The 21,647-nt window shown below is 44.8% G+C and overlaps 1 protein-coding gene across 2 annotated transcripts in view; it reads left to right on the forward strand.

Annotated features, from left to right (window-relative positions):
• The window catches only part of plxna3 (plexin A3), a 182,819-nt gene that overhangs the window by 22,426 nt on the left and 138,746 nt on the right, over window positions 1–21,647 (forward strand). Inside the window, exons 1-5 of one of the 2 annotated variants that reach the window (XM_047360380.1) lie at window positions 5,114–5,889; window positions 10,503–10,903; window positions 11,001–11,191; window positions 12,751–13,298; window positions 13,432–13,596. In XM_047360380.1, coding sequence (XP_047216336.1) covers window positions 5,857–5,889; window positions 10,503–10,903; window positions 11,001–11,191; window positions 12,751–13,298; window positions 13,432–13,596 — 1,338 coding nt within the window. In that variant the 5' untranslated portion in view covers window positions 5,114–5,856. Of the gene's footprint in view, window positions 1–5,113; window positions 5,890–10,502; window positions 10,904–11,000; window positions 11,192–12,750; window positions 13,299–13,431; window positions 13,597–21,647 lie in introns of those variants that run through there. The other variant, XM_047360453.1, reaches the window with a different exon arrangement.

The raw sequence follows: 21,647 nt of genomic DNA on the forward strand, positions 1-21,647 counted from the left end.
GGTACTAAGAGCTCGTACTGGATGACGGAGCTTCTTATCTCTTAGACAGAATCCGAGCGTCCTACAGAGGAAGCTGCTTGGATCCAGGATCTAGTTCTTTCATCCATGATCCATATCCCAGTATCGTTGGTGAGGATTAGAAGGTAGATGGAGCAATAAATGGAGCGCTTCAGCTCCTTCTTCAACTCTATAGACTTGAGCAACGTCATCATTACTGCCGATGAAGTACTGATCCATCTATCACCTTCTGCTCCATCCCGTGGGAACACCGGGATCCTGAACCTGTTCTGTTAAACTAATTGGTAAAGCTCCGGAGGCACCTTCAGCCTCCCGCAGAGAAACTTCACCCTGATGGAACTGAGTGTTTGGCTCAGATATGACCCAAGTTAAAGTTCTGTTTCCAGGTGAGTTGCTGCATGAACTTAGCCACAGTCCTACTAGAGATGGATCACCAAGAAGCTGGCGTACAGCGACCCAGTCATTAGTCTTTGGCCACATTAGTGGTCCAGACCAGTCCAACTGTCACATGTGCACCCAGAACCTCCATCTATGCAGCTTTGGAGTAATCTTCAGACCACCCTGTGACTGGTTCCACCCTACAGGCTGAACACATCTGAAGGTCTCTGATGGTTTCAGGATCAAGTCGTTTTTGATCCTGAAACCATCCTCATGTGTGCTGAAGGTGTTTGACGTTAAGAAACCTGGTTCTTCTCTGTTTCTCATCTCCTCCGTTGCTTATGTGACAACCTTTCAATCTTCATTCTCCTCCCATCTCCATCTCTCTCTATCCTACTGGCCTCCTCTGACACACCAACATTGCTTATCCTGCCTCCATGAACCTTCTCCTGACTGTTCTGGGGTCTTATTGCTGACCCAGGCCGTTGTGTTTATCTGGGCTTGAAACTGGTTCTGGGAGTCGACAGTCAGTTTGGAGGAGTCTGAGAGCTATAAAAATAAAATCAAACAGAACCACTGAAGCTTCCAGAGAAGTTCACAGATCATCCAGAAACATGTTGGACTTTGTGTTTGAATCCTTCTAACTGACATCCTCAGCAATCATTACAGAGTGCTGAGTGGCATGCAGACCTCCAGGACGTTTCTTCTAACACGTGCAGAAGAGCCCATTTAGAAGGTGGATGTGCAAAGGACCTAACATGACTTCAGGAACAACATGAGTTCCTGCAACAGACGATCGACAGAAAGGGCCCTGCAGCCTGAAGGCACCACAACATCAGGGCCGATGGAGCTCTGGAAGGCTCATGATGGCTGAAACCAGTCCACCTGAACTTCCTCTGCTTTGTGGCTCCTCTCTGCAGGTGATGGATGGTCCGCTGAAAACAAGTCCAGTCAGAGAAACTGTATCTGTATCCTCGGTGTGCCCAGCTGTCTGTTACACACACGCACACCCAGCGGTCCATCTGTCGACCTCTCGGTTGCGCTCTCCCCCTCAGCTCAGCAGGCTAATTAACTAATGTGCTGATCTTTCACTGCCTCTTTGTGTCCCTGCCTGTGTGTGTGTGTGTGTGTCACAGGGTTAATTGTTGTACTCGGCTTCCTGTGTGTCTCCACTGCTGCACTTAAAACTTTATTATGTGTCCATTCAGGCCCGTCTCCTACTGCCATTAGGAGCCAATGTTCTGATCATGTGAGCAGCGCCTGAGGAACTTTGGTTCTAGCTTCATCGGGTTGTCTTAAACAACACCAAGGACAGGATTAGTTCTCTTTGTTTGAAGTAGACATCCACTCTTCTCCTCAACATTGCTTCAGTTCTTTGAGATCTCTGAAGGTCCCACAACAACGTTTCAATCTGCCTTAGGTCTGGACTTTAACTAGGCCACTGCAGCACCTTGATTCTTTTCTCTTTCAGCCATTCTGTTTTGGATCTGCTGCAGTGTTTGGGATCATTGTTCTGTTGATGACCCAGTTAGGTCCAAGCTTCAGCTGCTGGACTCACATTGGACTATAGAACACTTTGGTATTAGTAAGCTCAGGTTCTGACTGGGAACATGCTGACCTCAGGTCTCAGAAAGTTGGACTTTACCTGACCCAGTTATTATTCTGATTCCTTTTCCAGTTTTTCTACAATCACTGTTTTAGTTTGAAACATTTTTTCTGATTTTCCCTCAGAAAGTTCAATTTAGAGCGTGATAATGGTTCTGACCCAGTTAAATATTTAGAACCTTTAGATTTAACCTCCTTTCATGCCCACAGCCTCATCTCCACCTGTTAAGATTTTCCATCCGGTCTTGGGTGTTCTGTCTCCATCCAACCAGGGTGTCTCCTGCTGCTGTAGGGTCTACAGTTTTCTGACCAATCAGAGTGCAGAGAGACATGCCCACATGAACCATTCCATCCCAGTAGATTTCAGTTCTGGATGGTTCTGTAGAAACTGGACCTGAAGGTTCTGTTTAACCAGTCAGAACTCCTACAGGAAACACTGTAGACCCATAAAGATCTACATGTGAGGACACCAGGCCACCATCATTAAACTCGAAGAAGCAATTTGGGATTTGTTTCCTCATTCAGCACCTCATATCCTCACACATTGATTTCTGAGTCCAAGCTGAAGAGCAGCAAGCTGATCTTCATCGGTTCTGAACCCTCAGCTGAACATTCCCTACCAAACCTGCAGAAAGGAGCAGAACTCCATCTCTAGTGTAGACGATTAAAGTTAGCAGCATTGCTGATGGAGTTGGAGAGGAGTGTGTGTGTGTCTGTGTGTGTTTGAATGAAGCTGCCAGTCAAACAGATCAGATCTGAAACAAATTTCCATCCAGCTTAGTTTTCCTTCAGCTTCATTAAAGAATCAGACGGAAACAGATCGATACCTCTATCTGCCTGGATCTTAAACACAAACACACACACTGCTAGTAAATAACACAGTCTGCAGGTTTAAAGGCCTGGAAAAACTTTGGCATCATTGATAATATTCCTCTTAGCTGAAATCTCTGTTTGGGTTTTCAGGATTTGGTGAGAAAGGTTCTCAGATGTCTCAGTGTAGAACGTTTCCATGAGGATTTTGGTTCTGTCTTCAGATACAAGACCTTTGACCCATTTGAAACTGCAAGGACACAAGCCTTTGAATGGCTTCTACAGAACCTCACAAAGTGTTAGAAAATTCAGGTTCTTTAGAGTGCACAGTGTCCCCAGCAGCTCCAATCAACACCAACAATCAGAAGCAGATTTTTACCATTTCGGCCCATTTCTTCTAGTGGTTCTGTGTAGTTTGAGTCACTTAGTAATGGTTACGTGGAACCATTGCTTTTTTTAGTACCTGCTGGCTTGCAACTGTGCCTAGCCGCGCTGAAAATGTGACATCAGAAGATTGTGGGTCACGGATTGGCTGGGGGGTGGAGTCACTAGTCACAGATAATAACTAATATCTTCAACCGTTAAATCATTTTATGCTGGACTCATTGTGTTTATGAACACTATAGCAAGCTAGCATTAGGTAGCGTTAGCTTCCCCTCACATGTCCTCTGGCTGGTACCGCTCCATGGCCTCCCTGGATCTCCTGTACCGATCCAGATGGTTCGTCTTGCTGCCTGCAGCCATTCTGGATGTTCTTCTCTCTGAGTCTGACAGCAGCCACAGAGCAACAAGTCTTCCATTGTTGTTGTGTTTGTGTCTCTACTAACGTCAGGTTACCGCCTCGCTATGATGGTCCGACCCAAACCTGGTCCAAGTCAAGTAAAGTGGGCACTAATGGAAAAGGGGCATTGATCCTCCTGCTAAACTAACATAGAATATCCAGACAGAAATGTGACAAATGTCCCAAAGGTCCAGTTGAGAAAAACCTTAGAACCATCACCAGTGATCCGAGAGGCAGTCCGAAACGGTCCTTTTTTATCTCTCATCGTTTTGGTTTCACATTCCTGAAGCTTCTGCTTTCCAACCACAGGCTGTAGACAACCTTCAGTTTGTGTGCTGCTGTTGGTTCTGGTATATGCTGAGGAAGCCAGAGTACCCGGAGAGAACCCATGCATGCACAGGGAGACAATGCAAACTCCATGTAGAAAAACCGCCGGCCAGGAGTCAAACCCAGGACCTTGCTGCAAAGCAACAGTGCTACCAACTGCTCCACCATGCAGCTCTGTTCTATTCTATTATATCACTGTAAAATATAATAAGCTGACTTTCCTTAAAAAAATACATGAAAACCTGCTGCCTCACAAAAAGTAATTTCTGTTAACTCAGACAAATTACATTGGATTTACTTAATTATTGTGGGTGTGCAGTACTTAAATGAACCTAAATAATTGGGTTATAGTAACTTTTCAACTTTTTTGCAGTACTCAAATTATTTTATATAATTGGACTACAGTAACTTGTTTAATGTGAGTATAGACTACTCAAAATAACTTGAATGAATTCGATTACGGTAACTTTATTGTGAGCTTCCAGTACTCAAGTGAAAGCTTAATTCGCTTTAGTGTAGCTCATCCATTCTATTCAGGTCAACGTAATGTAATCTAACTTTGTGAGAGCCACACTTGGCCACTGTACTCAGGTTCAACTCAAGAAGCGAGGGAAGGATTAGAATAAAAGAAAAACACAAACCTGGTTATGGTGTTGACAAGGCTAGTTCTCTCTCTGCCCGGTCCAACCTCATCTGATGAAGTTCAGCATCTGTTTATTCAGGTTCATAAAGGTATCCCTGGCTCTGTGCTAAAAGTTTCTCGACCAAAAAGAATTACAACAGCACATGTTGATTTCATTAAAAAATAAAAACACACACTGAACAGAAAACACGGAATGGATTAAATCAGTGGAGTTAAAATTTATTTTAAAATGCTCAACAATGCATTTAACAGGAGACATTTGTTCTTGACAGAATGAAGTGTTATTGCTCAGTATAAAAGTGAACAGTCTGGTTTGATTACAAACCTACTTAACATTCTTTTATGAATTTTTATTCATCAAACTATTTTATGCAGGTGTGCCTTGCTGCTACAAGGCAGACAGAGTATAATCATTTGGTCCACTAATGTAAGACAGAAAACGACAACTTCTCAGCCCAGCAAGACAGTTTTGAGTCTCCACTGCAGTTTTTGAATAAACATTACCTCAAACAATTGAACTAATAAACTGTTGACCTGGGAACATGTTCCAGTTTTATGCAAGAAAAAGTGTCAAAGAAATGGCCTCTCAACAAAAATGCAAAACATACAAAAAAAAATGATGTAATTACGAAATAATTGCTGGAGACAATATTATATTTCTCCAATAATAATAATATTATTATTATAAAGAACTAAACCCTTTCAGAGAATCTTTCTGAACTAATCATTTTTAGTTTTGTAGCTTAGGGTTTTGTTTTGTGCATACACTTTTTGAAGAGCAAAGTAACAAACAAATGCACATTAACAACAAATACTTCCTGTTCTTCCTCTCTTCAAAGTCCTGGATGTGTTGAGAATGAAATATAATCTTTTTGTTAAATTGCTCACACCAAATGGGTTTGGGTAAATTTAAGTCAATTTTCTTTCATAAAGGTAAGACATCTGGGACTCTATTTTGAAGGTGGGAAAAGGTTTTTGCACTGTATCAACTTGCCAACCTATCCCAGTAGTTTGTTTTTCAAACTAAGCAGTCTTAAAGGGACTGTTTGGCTTCCCAATCCAACAATGACTGCTTGAATGAATCTTAGTGTGTTCGCCATGCATTTTGGGTATTCTAAGTGAAGAACATACATAAACCCAAACATGAGGCAGACTGCCTGGGGAAAGTCTCTGACATTGTCAATGGTGGTACTTCCCTCAAGTATGATGGCATTGGAGATGGGCTGGAGGTGAACTGCATTTAGACCCCGCTGCTGAACATCTTCGTTGACCACGGTCATCACCTCAACTGTCAATGAGGCGAGTGCTTCTTCCGTCGCTGTATCCTGTAAGAAGCACACACACAACTACCTTTTGAATCTGGTCGTCTTTTGGGAAATTCTGTCGACTGGAAATGTGACTTTGGGGAATTCACACAGAAACACTTCAGAAGCAAACTGCTATAAATTTTATTCACTCATCTCCACCCTGGCTCTGAATCCTGTTAGTTATATTAGGGCAAACTAATTTGCTGATTAGCTGATTCAAACATGCAGCGGCTGCTATGTGCTGCGGTGATCTGCTGACAACACGATCCTGGTTTGATTGACAGCTTCGTGGCGACGAACTTGCGGATATTTCACCAGCTGATTGCGGTATTTGGGACGTCATGTTGTCTCCTGCCGATAACAGTTGCCGTCTATCTCTCTCTTTCTCTCTTTGAAAAACATTTTGGACGAATTTCTTTCGGCATTTCGTCTTCTCAAGTCCCGCAAATCCAAGCAGGAAGTCGTTGTAACCAAGGACATTGTCCAAAATTGAGATCAGCCAATGAGAGACTGCGCTTAGCATAAAACCCTAATTTTTTCCGATCAAGTTCAAATATGGTCTATACGACGACCTCGTTGAAGAAAAAGAAGTTTCCATCGACACCGCGGTGCTGGGCTCCGTGTAAAAACACAAACTTTAACTGCATTTTGAAGGGATATTGGTGTACAAAAGATCGTGAAATAAAGTCTTAAAATGTTTATTTTGGATGTTTTCTTTACACTAGTCCGAAAGAATGCATGCGAAAAAATGTCAAAATTGACCAGGTTATGAAAAACGGTGTTTTTGCCCGCCAAGTCTCGCCTTAAAAAACGGTGACGTTACTGTGCTAGCGGTGATGTTTGAATTTGATTTTGTTAACTCCTCCCTTGCAAGCACACAGTACTTCACTACAACAAGACAATGCAACGGTTTACAAAAGAGTCAACTATTTCCTACCAAATCAATGTGACAAGTAGACTAGGTTAAGGTGTTGAAAGGAGCTCCTGGTTGACCATACAACTGTCGGGGAAATGTGCGGCAACGTTTAGGTCGCGACGTAGATGAGACAAGTCTGATCACGTCCAAAAAAACGCCCAAAGCTCGCTGGGTACCAGTGTTGCCAGGTGTACGATAATTTTGCTCTCTGTACGATGTACGATCAATATTCCTAAAAAAGGCCAAATGTACGATAGTTTGACCATTCCGTGAACGTGTGGTTGTAATCAGTCGTCATCAGCCTATCGCCAAAGTCTGTCGGAGTTTTTTTGTGAACCTTGAAGGCATCTGTGTCTGGATTCGGATGTCGGATGCTGGAAATTCCAGCCAATCGTGTTTTTCTAAATGTGACCTACGAGTAACGTGATGCGTTGGCCTCAGAACAACGGCCATGATTGGCTGAATAGTCCACTGCGCCCGCCCATGATTGAGGAAAAGAAAAGAAAAGAAGAAGAAGCAGAGCCTGGCACTGTGGGGCTGCAGCTGTTGATGAATCCATTCTGTACTGACGCCACAAAGCTGCGAGTTTCTGTTAGACGTTATTCAACACATCAACAGACTTGTTATTTTGGTTATGACGAGTGGACGATAATTTCCCTGAAAATACGATAATTTTATGTCTCTAGTACGATAATGCTACATTTCTCACCTGGTAACACTGCCTGGTACAGTCAATTATTTTTTCTAATTTGACTTAATTGGGATAAATCAAGTTAAACATGTTTTCCAACCCCAAATTACTACATACTTATTTAAAATTAGTGCTCATAACAGGTTGATGAAAGCTGAGTTAGGTTCACTTACCATATTTATTTCAATTCAGTTTATTTATATAGCGCCAATTCACAAGACATGTTGTCTCAAGGTTCTTCACAACAGTCAGGTTCATACATTTCAATTAATCCTAATCATTGAACAGTTCAGTCAGATTCAGTTATTTATTAAAATTGGATAAAAAGTTTTTCTATCTAAGGAAACCCAGCAGATTGCATCCAGTCAGTGACTTGCAGCATTCACTCCTCCTGGATGAGCATGTAGAGACAGTGGACAGTCACTGGTGTTGACTTTGCAGCAATCCCTCATACTGAGCATGCATGTAGCGACAGTGGAGAGGAAAAACTCCCTTTTAACAGGAAGAAACCTCCAGCAGAACCAGAACCAGGCTCAGTGTGAGCGGCCATCTGCCACGACCGACTGGAGGTTTGAGAGAACAGAGCAGAGACACAAAGAGAACAAAGAAGCACTGATCCAGGAGTACTTTCTATGGGAAGGAAAAGTAAATGTTAATGGATGTAGCTCCTTTAGTCGTTTCATCTAGAAAGAAAGAACAGATAAACTCTGAGCCAGTTTTCAAGATTAGAGTCTGAAAGAGACACATAGAGTTAGTTACAGTAGAAGCTCAGTCAGTAGCCATGTCTAGGAGAGAGAAAGGGTTAAACACTAAAAGACAGGGCCATGTGGATCATCTGTAGAAGGTGAGCATTAAGTTGTTGCCAGCAGAAGCTTGGACAATGCCCCTCTCCAGAAAGGTGTCACAGGTAGACACAGAGCCAGGCCAGGTGTAGATTCTAGGAAGAGAAAAGAGAGAGAACAAAGTTAAAAGCTGAAATAACAGCAAATAATGCAAAATTGGAGAGTAGTATGAGAATGTAGCGAAGAAGGTGAAAGTGGTCATTATGTCCTCCAGCAGCCTAAGCCTATAGCAGCATAACTACACAGATAGCTCAGGATAAACTAAGGCTCTCTAACTATAAGATTTATCAAAAAGGAAAGTTTTAAGCCTAGCCTTAAAAGTAGACAGGGTGTCTGCCTCACGGACTAAAACTGGGAGCTGGTTCCACAGGAGAGGAGCCTGATAACTAAAGGATCTGCCTCCCATTGTACTTCTAGAGACTCTAGGAACCACCAGTAAACCTGCAGTCTGAGAACAAAGTGCTCTGTTAGGAACATATGGACCAATCAGATCTCTGATGTATGATGGAGCTAGATCATTAAGGGCTTTATATGTGAGGAGGAGAATTTTAAATTCTATTCTGGATTTAACAGGGAGCCAATGAAGGGAAGCTAAAATAGGAGAAATATGATCTCTCTTTTTAATTTTCATCAGAACTCTTGCTGCAGCATTTTGAATCAGCTGAAGGCTTTTAACTGCATTTTGTGGACATCCTGATAGTAAAGAATTACAATAGTCCAGCCTTGAAGTAACAAATGCATGGACTAGTTTTTCAGCGTCACTCCTAGACAGGATATTTCTAATGTTGGCAATGTTCTGGAGGTAAAAGAAGGAAATCCTAGAAACCTGTTTAATATGGGATTTAAATGACATGTCCTAGTCAAAGTTAACACCAAGGTTTTTTACTTTATTATCGGAGGTCAATTTAATGCCATCCAGGTTAAGTAATTGACTAAGCAGTTTCTTTTTTAAAGACTCCGATCCAAAGACGACAACTTCTGTCTTGTCTGAATTTAGAAGCAAACAATCTAAAGTCATCCAAGTTTTTATATCTTCAAGACATGCTTGTAGTCTATCTAACTGGTTGGGCTCATCAGGATTTATGGATAAATAAAGCTGAGTATCATCAGCGTAACAGTGAACATTTATCCTATGCTGCCTGATAATTTGACCTATTGGAAGCATATATATAGTAAAGAGAATTGGCCCAAGTACTGAACCCTGTGGTACTCCACAATTAACCCTGGAGTTTAAAGATGATTTATCATTTACATGAACAAACTGGAATCTGTCAGACAAATAAGATTTAAACCAGCCTAGCGCTGTTCCCCTGATCCCTACAACATATTCCAGCCTTTTTAAGAGAATATTATGGTCGACTGGATCAAATGCAGCACTGAGATCTAACAGAACCAGAACAGACACAAGTCCATTATCTGAGGCCATAAGAATATCATTAGTGACTTTCAGCAGAGCTGTTTCAGTGCTATGATGAGCTCTGAAACCTGACTGAAACTCTTCAAACAGGTCATTGCTGTATAAATGTTCACACATTTGATTAGCAACTATTTACTCAAGAATTTTAGATAAGAATGGAAGATTGGATATAGGTCTGTAATTTTTCAAGTCATCTCGATCAAGCGAAGGTTTCTTAAGTAAAGGTTTAATTACAGCTAACTTAAAAGCCTGTGGTTCTGATCCATTTACTAAAGATAGATTAATCATATCTAAAATGGGGCTGGTAATCAGAGGGAACACTTCCTTAAATAATTTGGTTGGGATTGGGTCTAACATACAAGTTGAAGGTTTAGATGAAGCTAATATTTCTGATAACTCAGGAATCATTTAATAATTCGTATGTTAGCATTTACAGTGATTTTATTCAAATCTAATCTAATATGCTGCTGTTGTGCACATGCTCACAAACATACTGGTTCATTCAACAGAGAGGAGGGTGAGGGTGTGTAGTTCTTTCAACTCTGGACTTTATCATCATTAATCTGTTTATTAAAACGTTATTTTCATTTATGACGCTTATTTGTTTTCAGATATTTTTACATTCGTAAATGAAGCTAAATACAAATAATTTTTTAATAGTAAAGATTATTAGGCTTGTTCCTCCTGCTGGTTTTGACCCACCAGCAGGAAACCTGTATAACCAGTTGGTACTCAGGCTGACCCAGACTCTCTCTGTGTCTCTGCAGTCATGGTCCACTGAAGCTGACTCTTCATCAGACCTGCAGCCAGCTCTTCTCTCCTCCTCTCCTCCTCCATCCCTCCATCCTCTCCTCTCTCTGCCCACCATGCTCCCTTCTTGTCTTTCATCCCCTCTTCCTCTCTTCCCTCTCCTCTCCCTCCTGCTCTCGGTGCCGGCTCTTCCCACTCCGCCCTCCTCGGACTCGGACAGGGCGGAGTACCGGGCCTCCGACACTTCATTCACCCACCTGACAGTCCACCAGAGGACAGGTGAGGTGTTTGTTGGTGCCGTCAATCGAGTATTGAAGCTGTCCCCCAGTCTGGTGGAGCTGAAAAGTCACGTGACCGGGCCGGTGGAGGACAACGCCAAGTGTTACCCCCCGCCCAGCGTCAGGGCCTGCGCTCACCGGTGAGTCTCTACCTGTCTCACGTGCCAGCTTATCTGGCTCACTTTCACTATGCTCACCTGTCTGACCTCTCTCCCTTGTGTCTCTCTCTGCCCTCAGACTGGAGCAAACAGATAATGTGAATAAGCTCTTACTGGTGGATTATACTGGGAACAGACTTGTGGCGTGTGGCTCCATCTGGCAGGGTGTCTGCCAGTTCCTCAGGCTGGAGGACCTCTTTAAGCTCGGAGAGCCTCATCACCGTAAGGAGCACTACCTGTCTGGAGCCAAGGACCCTGATGGGATGGCAGGTGAGATGGGCGGGGCCAAGTTCTACTGAGATCAGCAGAACTTTCTGAAGGTTTGAGTTAAATAAAACCTTTAGTTTTAGCTTCTGTGGGCGGATGAATATATAATGACTCACTGTGTGGACATGTCAGCTTGTCTGAGCTTCAGTTGACCTCATCTTGGGTGTTTTAATTACCGATCCTTCCAAACGTCTTCACATCCCCAGTACTTTTTCACTTTTTTCCCGTACACCACCATTTTCTGTGACAGTACAACTCAAAAGGGTTCAGAACAACAAGAAAGGAAAATGATTCATGGTTTAATCATTTTTATCAATAAAAATCATTCTTTTCAAGCCCTCGGACTCAGAACTGTGTAGAACCACCTCTACTGCAGGTTTTCTGGGGTTTATCTCTACCAGCTTTGATTTTCCAAACTTTGCTGTTTGGAAAGGTTGAAGGAGGAAGCCCCTTCTCTCTAAAAACAAGATGGCAGCAGCACTTAGGTTAGCAAAGCTGCATCTGGAGGAAGGAGAAGACCTTTGGGACAATGTCTACAGAACCACGATAGAGGGAATCAAACCACCTCATCTCAGTACAGGGAACTGTTCATCTGAATGCTGTGATCTGAACTACGGTGTTCCACAAGGCTCAACCTAAGGTCCCACTCTTACTTTATTCTGCTGTTGGGTGATGTCATCAGGAGACACTGCATTTGTTTTCAAAGCTACACTGATGACCCCTGGCATCACGTGTCTTCTGCGTTTTAAATGTGAAGTCATGGATGGCGAAGCATTAAATCAGGACAAAAATGAAGTTTTAGTTCGTTGGAGCAAAACTCAGAGAGAGAAACTCACTGCCTGTTTCTAGAACCCGTAGAACAGATTATTTTAATGTTCAGCTTTCTAGTCTTCCTAACAGAATCTTAGCTCCATTACAGCTACTTCAGAACCCAGTTACAGGGATGCTGGTGAGGACCAGAAAGTTAACTCATGTCACAACAATCTGACAGTTAGCAGTGGCTACCGGTCCATTTTAGAACTGGGCTTAAAGTTCTCTTATTGGTGTTTGGGTCACCGAACGGTTTCGGTCCACCATTTTTATCAGATGTTCTTCTGCCCCTCCAGACCCCTCAGGTCTTCTGGAAAGGTTCTTCTGATGTTGCCTAGAGTAAGAACCAGAACTCAGGGTTAGGCGCCCCTGAGATGAGGACCATCCTTCCTGAAGACCTGAGGGCAGCTGAGACTTAAGATGTTTTAAAAGCAAAATAAAGATGCTTCTATTCAGTTTGTGTCTCCCCTAGTTTTATCCTCTCTTGTGTTACACCTATGAAAAAGCTTTATAAATAAAGTTTGACAGTGTGGGAAGAGTAGACCCAAGTTTCTCCATAACGATGTGAGGGACTGATAAATCTGATAGCAAACCTGCTGAAGAAGGTTCTAGAAGCTACTGGATCAGGTGATGGACTTCAGAATCTGTTTGTCCTATATATTTCAACCTGCTGAGCTGGAGATGGGTCAGAAGAAGTGAAGGACTGGAATCATTGGTTAACCTGTTGTTTAACGTCTCCTTTTCCTCTGAAGGTGTGGTTGTCGGTGAAGATGACTGGACGGCTGAGCCCAGGAGGAAGAAGCCGGTCAAAGGCAGCAGCCGCCTGTTCATCGGTGCCGCCATTGATGGAAAGTCAGAGTATTTTCCCACTCTGTCCAGCAGGAAGCTGGTGGCCGACGAGGAGAGCGACAACATGTTCTTGCTGGTTTACCAGGACGAGTTTGTGTCTTCACAGATTAAGATCCCATCAGACACTCTGTCCACGTACCCGGCCTTTGACATCTACTATGTGTACGGTTTCTCCAGCCGTACATACGTGTACTTCCTGACGCTGCAGCTGGACACGCAGCTGACGCAGATGGATGCTGGTGGAGAGAAGTTCTTCACTTCTAAGATCGTCAGGATCTGCTCTAATGACACAGAGTTTTACTCGTATGTGGAGTTTCCTCTGGGCTGCACCAAGGATGGCGTAGAGTACCGGCTGGTTCAGGCTGCCTACAAGCAGAAACCGGGCCGACGGCTGGCCCACGCACTCGGCCTGTCTGAGGACGATGACATCCTGTTTGTGGTCTTCTCACAGGTGATCTTCCTTCATCGTTCTGTGGTCTTTAAACATTATTTCCTGCTTTCTGCAGCACTGTTTCAGGCTTTTCTCTTTGTGGGTTTTGAACCAGTGACTCTCAGACTCTCTCTGGTGGTGTTTTTGTGTCCAGGGTCAGAAGAACCGCTCCAACCCGCCCAGAGAGACGGTCCTTTGTCTCTTCACTCTGCATGACATCAACCTGGCAATGAGGGAGCGGATCAGCTCCTGTTACCGTGGAGAGGGACACCTCACGTTACCGTGGTTACTCAACAAAGAGCTGCACTGCATCCACACTGTGAGTAATGCCAAAGTTAACACTGATCCCAGGTCAGAGTCAGACAGCCTGAAGCCCAAAACTCTTCTGCTGTCTGAAGGTTAATATGGCTAGAAATCACCTTCTCATTAGCTCCATGTCCATCCAGTCCAACACAAAGCCCAAACTGCTGCTGTGGTTCACATTTTTCTTCCTTTTGCCAAAACCTAAACATGTTCTTTCATTAAGGACCCGAACCCCTGAAGAGTTCCAGTGCTTTTTGTCCCATTCTTCCTGCAAACATGTCTTCTGGTGCCCAATAGTACGGGGTCTTCTCCTACTGTCTCTGTTGTGAACAGGTCAGAACTGCAGGTTTTCATCGTTTTGGTGAAAAATAATCAGAATCAGAATCAGAATCAGAAAAGCTTTATTGCCAAGTACTTTTTTGGACATACAAGGAATTGTTTTGGCGTAGTCGGTGCAATACAATACAAATTAAACAGTATAAATATATCTACAATATAATATAAATATATGTGCACAGTTTTAAGTGAGTGAGAGTAAATATAGAGCAGTATAAGATGCAAGAGCAATACAACAGTGCAGGTGATCATTGTGCAAGTAAAGCAGGAGTCCAAGCTGAGCGTTAATGTAACGCATAGAGTTACAGGTTACAGGTGTCCTGTCAGCAAAAAAAGGGGGGGTGTGGGGGAAAGGGAGAGTGTCAGGGTGGTTTCTGGGCTTTGTTAACCAGGCTGGTGGCAGATGGGAAAAAACTGTTCTTGTGGCGTGAGGTTTTGGTCCGGATGGACCGCAGCCTCCTGCCAGAGGGGAGAGTCTCAAAGAGTCTGTGACCAGGGTGGGAGGGATTAGCCAGAATCTTCCCTGCCCGCTTCAGGGTCCTGGAGGTGTACAGTTCCTGGAGCGACAGTAGACTGCAGCCAATCACCTTCTCAGCAGACCGAATGACACGCTGCAGCCTGCCCTTATCCTTGGCTGTAGCAGCGGCGTACCAGATGGTGATGGAGGAGGTGAGAATGGACTCAATGATGGCTGTGTAGAAGTGCACCATCATAGTCTTTGGCAGGTTGAATTTCTTCAGCTGCCGCAGGAAGAACATCCTCTGCTGGGCTTTCTTGATGAGGGAGCTGATGTTTGGCTCCCACTTGAGATCCTGGGAGATGATGGTTCCCAGGAAGCGGAAAGATTCCACAGTGTCAATTGTGGAGTCACAGAGGGTGATGGGGGCAGGTGGTGCTGGGTTCTGCCTGAAGTCCACAACCATCTCCACTGTCTTTAGAGCGTTGAGCTCAAGGTTGTTCTGGCTGCACCAGTCCAACAGATGGTCCACCTCCCATCTGTACGCGGACTCGTCACCATCCGAGATGAGTCCGATCAGGGTGGTGTCGTCCGCAAACTTCAGAAGCTTGACAGACTGGTGACTGGAGGTGCAGCTGTTGGTGTACAGGGAGAAGAGCAGAGGAGAGAGAACACAGCCTTGGGAGGAACCGGTGCTGATGGTCAGGGAGTCAGAGACGTGCTTCCCCAGCCTCACGCGCTGCTTCCTGTCAGACAGGAAGTCAGTGATCCACCTGCAGGTGGAGTCGGGCACACTCAGCTGGGAGAGCTTCTCCTGTAGCAGAACTGGGACGATGGTGTTGAAGGCAGAGCTGAAATCCACAAACAGGATCCTGGCGTAGGTTCCTGTGGAGTCCAGGTGCCGGAGGATGAAGTGAAGGGCTAGGTTGACTGCATCATCTACAGACCTGTTGGCTCTGTAGGCAAACTGCAGGGGGTCAAGGAGGGGGTCGGTGATGTCTTTTAGGTGTGAGAGCACAAGGCGCTCAAAGGACTTCATCACCACAGAGGTCAGGGCGACGGGTCTGAAGTCATTAAGCCCTGTGGTCCTTGGCTTCTTGGGAACAGGGACGATGGTGGAGGACTTGAAGCAGGCTGGCACATGACATGTCTCCAGTGAGGTGTTAAAAATGTCTGTGAATACTGGAGACAGCTGATCAGCGCAGTGCTTCAGGCTGGCTGGTGAGACAGAATCCGGACCAGCAGCTTTCCGGGGGTTCTGTCTCCTGAAGAGTTTGTTGACGTCCCTCTCCTGGATGGAAAGAGCCGTCCTCGGCGTGGGTAGGGGGCTGGTGGGGGGGAACTTCAGGGTGGGGGTTGGAGGTGCCAAGGCCCCTCTTGAGGTTGGGGAGGTGGGGGTGGTGGATTGTGGCTGCAGCTGTTGGGGGGCGTCGTGGGAGATGGTTGCAGGACTGTCCCTTTGTCTTTCAAAGCGGCAGTAGAACTCGTTCAGGTCGTTGGCGAGGCGTCGGTCGTTGATGGAGTGGGGGGCTTTCGGCTTGTAGTTGGTGATTTGCTTGAGCCCTTTCCAGACAGATGCAGAGTCGTTGGCTGAGAACTGGTTTTGGAGCTTCTCAGAGTACAGTCGTTTGGCCTCTTTCACTGCCTTGCCAAACTTGTACTTAGCCTCTCTGTATATGTCTTTGTCCCAACTCCTGAAGGCCTCTTCCTTATCCAGTCTTAACCTTCTGAGTTTAGCTGTGAACCAGGGTTTGTCGTTGTTGTAACTCACCCTGGTGCATGATGGTACACAGCTGTCCTCACAGAAGCTGATGTAGGAAGTCACAGCCTCTGTGTACTCGTCCAGACTGTTGGTAGTAGTCCTGAACACATCCCAGTCTGTACAGCCTAAACACGCCTGGAGATTCTCCACAGCCTCACTGCTCCACTTCCTTGTCGTCCTCACAACAGGTTTGCAGAGCTTTAGTTTCTGCCTGTATGCAGGAATCAGGTGGACCATGATGTGGTCGGATTGGCCCAGTGCAGCACGTGGGACGGCGTGATAAGCGTCTCTGATGGTGGTGTAACAGTGATCCAGAATGTTGTCCTCTCTGGTCGGACATTTAATAAACTGTCTATATTTGGGGAGTTCGTGGGTCAGATTACCTTTGTTAAAGTCACCAACGACGATAACTAAGGAGTCCGGGTTGGTCCGCTCCACACTCAGTATCTGGTCGGCGAGCATGCGCTGTGCGACCTGGACGTTAGCTTGCGGTGGGATGTAAACACCGACCAGGATGAACGAAGCGAACTCACGGGGGGAATAGAAAGGCTTACAGTTTATGATGAAGGCTTCCAGGTCTGGAGAACAGTGCTGCTGAATCACTGTCACGTCGTTGCACCAACCACTGTTGAGGTAAAAACAGATTCCTCCACCTTTCGCTTTGCCGGAGAGTTCTGTGTCTCTGTCCGCTCTGTAGAGCTGGAATCCTGCCAGCTGCAGCGCAGAGTCCGGTATTAATCCACACAGCCACGTCTCTGTGAAGCACAAAACTGCAGATGAATAAAAGTCCCTGTTTTTCCCCAACAACAGTTGTAGTTCCTCCATTTTGTTGGGAAGTGAGCGCACGTTAGAGAGAAATATTCCAGGTAACGGTGTTCGTAGTCCACGCTGGCGAAGACGTACCAGCACCCCAGCCCGTTTCCCTCTCTTCCGGCGTTTCACCGCGTGAACAAAGGTGAACAAAGGTGAGCGGAACCTTTGACCAGAATGTCCAAATATTCCAGAGCAGTAGGCAGAAATGTTGGAAATAACTCCTCTGGTGTAGTAGCCCTGATGTTCATGAGTTCTTCTCTGGTGAGAGAGCTCCGGGTACCATCACAGAAGACCGTTTTAAAGCAAAAAACAAAACAAAACAATGCGCACCAACACGCCGAGGCGACCATCTGCGCAGATGGGAGTCCCTGGAGAAGATTTGGTCCTGAAGGCAGCAAATGTTGCTCTAAAATCTCTGCTGGACTTTTCTGCATCAACACTGCATCACAGAAGAGGAAATGATCCAAGCCCATACCATGATGCAACCTCCTACCATCAGGGAGCCTGGTTGCAAGGACTGGTTGCTGACAACCACAGTAGGATGAGAGAAACGTTATTTGCAGAGTTGCAGTCTGCGGTGCAGACAGATGGAATGGATCCTGTTATATAAAACACAGAACATCTTGGTTGTCTCTGCAGTGAAATGAAATTCTGTTGTCTTCTTTTTTCTATGCAGCCCCAAATTCCTGTATTTCTGTGATGTAAAAATGTTCGGGTTCATTTGGTTTCCCAGCAACAGCAGCAGATAAATGAAAACTGTAAACTCATCAGAAGGAGGAAAATCTTGTATTGTGTTTTATTTTATTGTTTGGATCTCTCTTTGGAAGCTGCCCTGAGGCTGTGACAAACAACATTCATGCTTCCATCACGTCAGAGGATTTCACCATCTCACAAGGAAGGTTCATCACACAGTTTAAGGATTTTCTTGGTGGGGTTTTCTATGTTTTCTGTGCTTGGAATCATATCAAATTCCCAGATTGTGCCAGATTTGCTCCAAAGGAGTTCAAACTTAGTTCTTTTATAAGTGAAAAATAAAAGAGTGAAATGAAGCTGGAGAGCTGAGCAGAAGGAAATGTGTCTCAGTGTGAGTCTGCAGTGGGGTTATTTCAGGTCGGGGGTAGATGATGTTCGTATTCACAGCGGTAATGGCCTGCAGTCGTAACCATGGCAACCAGGCAGGGAAACTCTGCCAGGAGTTGCATTCTGGGCCGGGCCTGGTTCTGGGGAAAGGCTTGGGGGTTGGGGTGGGATAGGGGGAAGGAGCTGGGAACCAACCATCTGAGCGGACCTGGCCAATCAGCCACAACTATCAGAACTGATCTGAGTTCTGTGTGTGTGTTTTTAGGGGCGGGGCTTATGTCCCAGCTCTGACCTGCTTCTTTTATAACGAACAGCAGGGTGTGTGTGTGTGTGTGTGTGTGTCAGTCTCACTCTTCATTAAGCTTCAGCAGCAGGCTTTCTGTCTGCACAACAGGCCACAATCTGTCCTCTGTGTGAAGGTGTGTGTTTGTGAAGACTCATTTCAGTAAGAGTCTCTGTGAGGATTTTATGTAGTCTTCAGTTTGAATCCAACGGTTTAGGGCTAACATCTGGTTTTATGGTCTAATTTGTGTTCAGGTTTAAAAATGTAAGTACAGTACTATTCTCCTATCATTTCAAATTTCGTGTAATCATCTAGAGTATTTATGATTGATGTTCCTAAGGTTTTAATGACTGCACTCATTTCTACTCCAGTTCTAGAATAAAAACATATTCTCTGTATGCTGCGCAAAAATATAGAAAGTGGACAACCACAGAAGTTGTTGTAGAGGTATTTATACGTCTCCAACGTATAGATAAATGGTGAATGGACTGAAATCAAAGCTCTTTACACTAGAGCCACATTCACCCAAACACAAACACACATATTCATACACAATATACAATCAGTAGGCAATCTGATGTAAGTGCCTTGCCCAGGGGCACATCACCATGTGGCAGGAGGAACCTATGACTCATATCTGGAGGTCATGTCTTCATGAACCCAGAACAAATCCACCAAGGTACAAGATCTGTTTTATTAGTGCAGCTACATTTGTAGAGATCAGAGATTACAGATTTGTTGGTACCAAAGAGAAACAACATTATAATGTTGTTATATTATAAATATAATGGGTTACTATAGTACATATTAAATAATACAGTTTAGAGACGTTAGTTTTATAACATTCATTTTTGCTCCATAGTTAGGAAATGCCGGTTATATCTCAATGCAACAAGAAATTGCTTAATATATTTTAGTACATTACAAAATTTAAAAAAGTTACAAAATACAGATCTGCTTGTGTGTGGATTTTGCCATCTGAATTTCTTGGTTTGCTGCTAAATAAAGCTATAATAAGCTAGGTCTAAAATAAGATAAAATAAAAAAATGTGACAAGCTCAGGTCTGGTGAAATAAATAAAAGATAAACTAAAATGAGCTAAATTAAACTAAAGTATGCAAAGATGACACAAACTTGAACTAAGGTGACACACATTAAGTGAAATTTTGATAAAGAAACTAAGATGAACTAAGTTAAGCTGAAGTAAGCTAAGATAAAATACGTTTAGACAAAGAATGATGAGCCAACAACATACACTCAGATAAGCTAATGTATGCAATAAAAAAAGCTAAGCTAACATAAATTTAGATAAACATAAGCCAAGACTCTTAAATTATGTCAACTAAAGGAAGCTAAGATCTATAAGATGAGCCTAGATGAACCAAGAGATGCTAAAATCAGCGAAATTAGATAAACCTCTTCACCGTGTCCTGTCTGGCACAGTAATGCTCTGAATTGTTGTCTGAATGCCAAGAAGAAACACAACAGATTTACTAGCTATCGCTATAATGCTCTGCTTGATATTTATAAAAGAAACTTTATTAGAAACTGCTTTGAGATTATTTCAATTGTTACGGACACGGAAATGAAAAGGAAAAAAGAAGCAAGAAACAGACAGAGAGGAGGAAAAGGGAGAGAAGGAGAAAATGGAGTCAAAGAAGTTTGAAGAAAATACAAGATACTAGAAAAGTGCTTCTACACCTGCAAAAACACAACAGCAGTGTTACCAAAAGTGGTATCTACGGCTCAATATAGAACATCTTTGTATCTGTTAACACCGGAATCCAAACACCTGTGGGTGCAAGTGTGAGCACGCTTGTGTATTAAGGTTTCTCGATTAAAAATATGCAATAGCGAGTGTGAGGAGCCACAGACCTGCGCCCCTGGACCCAAGACTGACATGGAGAAGATCTGAATCCCCTTGGAGAAGAGCAGGGGAGAGTCCCAAGGAAACCACCCAGCAGCTACAGCGGAGAAACCCCAGAGAGCTGCAGTGACGAGCCCACAGGCCTCGCCGACAGCCGTCTATGCTGGAGACGCTGGGCACATCACTCCCCAAGCAGAGGCCTGAGAGAGCCAGGGGGCCCAGGCCCCAGCAAGCAGCCACGGGGAGTGAGCAAGCACACACCAAAACACCTAGTCCCAGACACCGAGAACGACCGATACACCAGCAGGCAGAGACACCAGCCATCGGCAGGGAGTGTGGTAAAGACGAAATAGGCCCCACATCTGATTGGGGGCCTACACTGATCCAGGAGAGGGAGTAGCCCAACACCCAATCTGACACAAAACAGGCACACACAGTCACAATCACACATTCAAACCCTCATACGTACATATGAAAACACACCCACACACCCAACGTAAAGACACACAAATATGGACATCGTACGCTCACTCACACTCCCCATACATACTCTATACTTCCAGGTCCAGGTGCAGATACCCCCACAGGGGCAACCAGCCCCTGGACACAGGAGGTAGTCCCCATCCTTCTGGGATGGAGACAGGCAGAGCGACCAGCATCAGCCCTGACTAGTACCGGCAGTGCCCGAGCCCAAGCGACCCCGGCCCAGACCCTGACGCCCCACTCTGACTCCTACCTGATCCAAATGAGCCCGCCAACCACAGCTGTCCCAGGATGAAACATTTCCAATCCCCCAATCAACCCCATGAGCACCCCACCCCCCATGAACCTAAACATGAATCTTCCCAAAAGGCCACCCTCAACCAGGACACAGATATCGAACACATGCCCTCCATCCCAAAAGCCATTAAGGGTGGCATTTGCCACAAAGCCGAAGCTCCACAAACTGCACTGCTCCAAGGACCCCCGCTGCATCCTGCCCTCCACCACACAGAGCCCCGCTACGGCAAGACAAGGGCCCCGCACAACACCACCCCAGCCTCTGCCAACAAGCGCAGCCCATCAGACACCACCGAGCATCGTACTCACAACGGATCCTCCAATCCCACAGCAAGATGGGACAAACTCACCCGACAAGAGGTCCCTGTCCAGCGGCATGCACCCGGGTCCGGCAGCCCCCACCATGCCCCCGCAACCACAAAAACACATCACATCAGCGCCACTGCAACGACAGACTTGGGAGAAACACTATAACCAGCTCAGCTCCACTGTCACTGCTCCGCCGATCCAAATGCCGTTAACCAGACATCCAAAGAGAGGACACATATGTCAGAGTAAGGAGTCTAAACAAAACAACAAACATTCCATAAAAAATGGGCAAGAATTGAAGTGGATTGCCACTGATTGACAAAGCAGCCAAAGGTCAAAGAATAAAACCTGGAAGACCTTTAGAAAGGTAATTGTACCCG

This window comes from Girardinichthys multiradiatus, chromosome 1 (genome assembly GCF_021462225.1).
Source record: "Girardinichthys multiradiatus isolate DD_20200921_A chromosome 1, DD_fGirMul_XY1, whole genome shotgun sequence".
NCBI classification, from domain to species: domain Eukaryota; kingdom Metazoa; phylum Chordata; class Actinopteri; order Cyprinodontiformes; family Goodeidae; genus Girardinichthys; species Girardinichthys multiradiatus.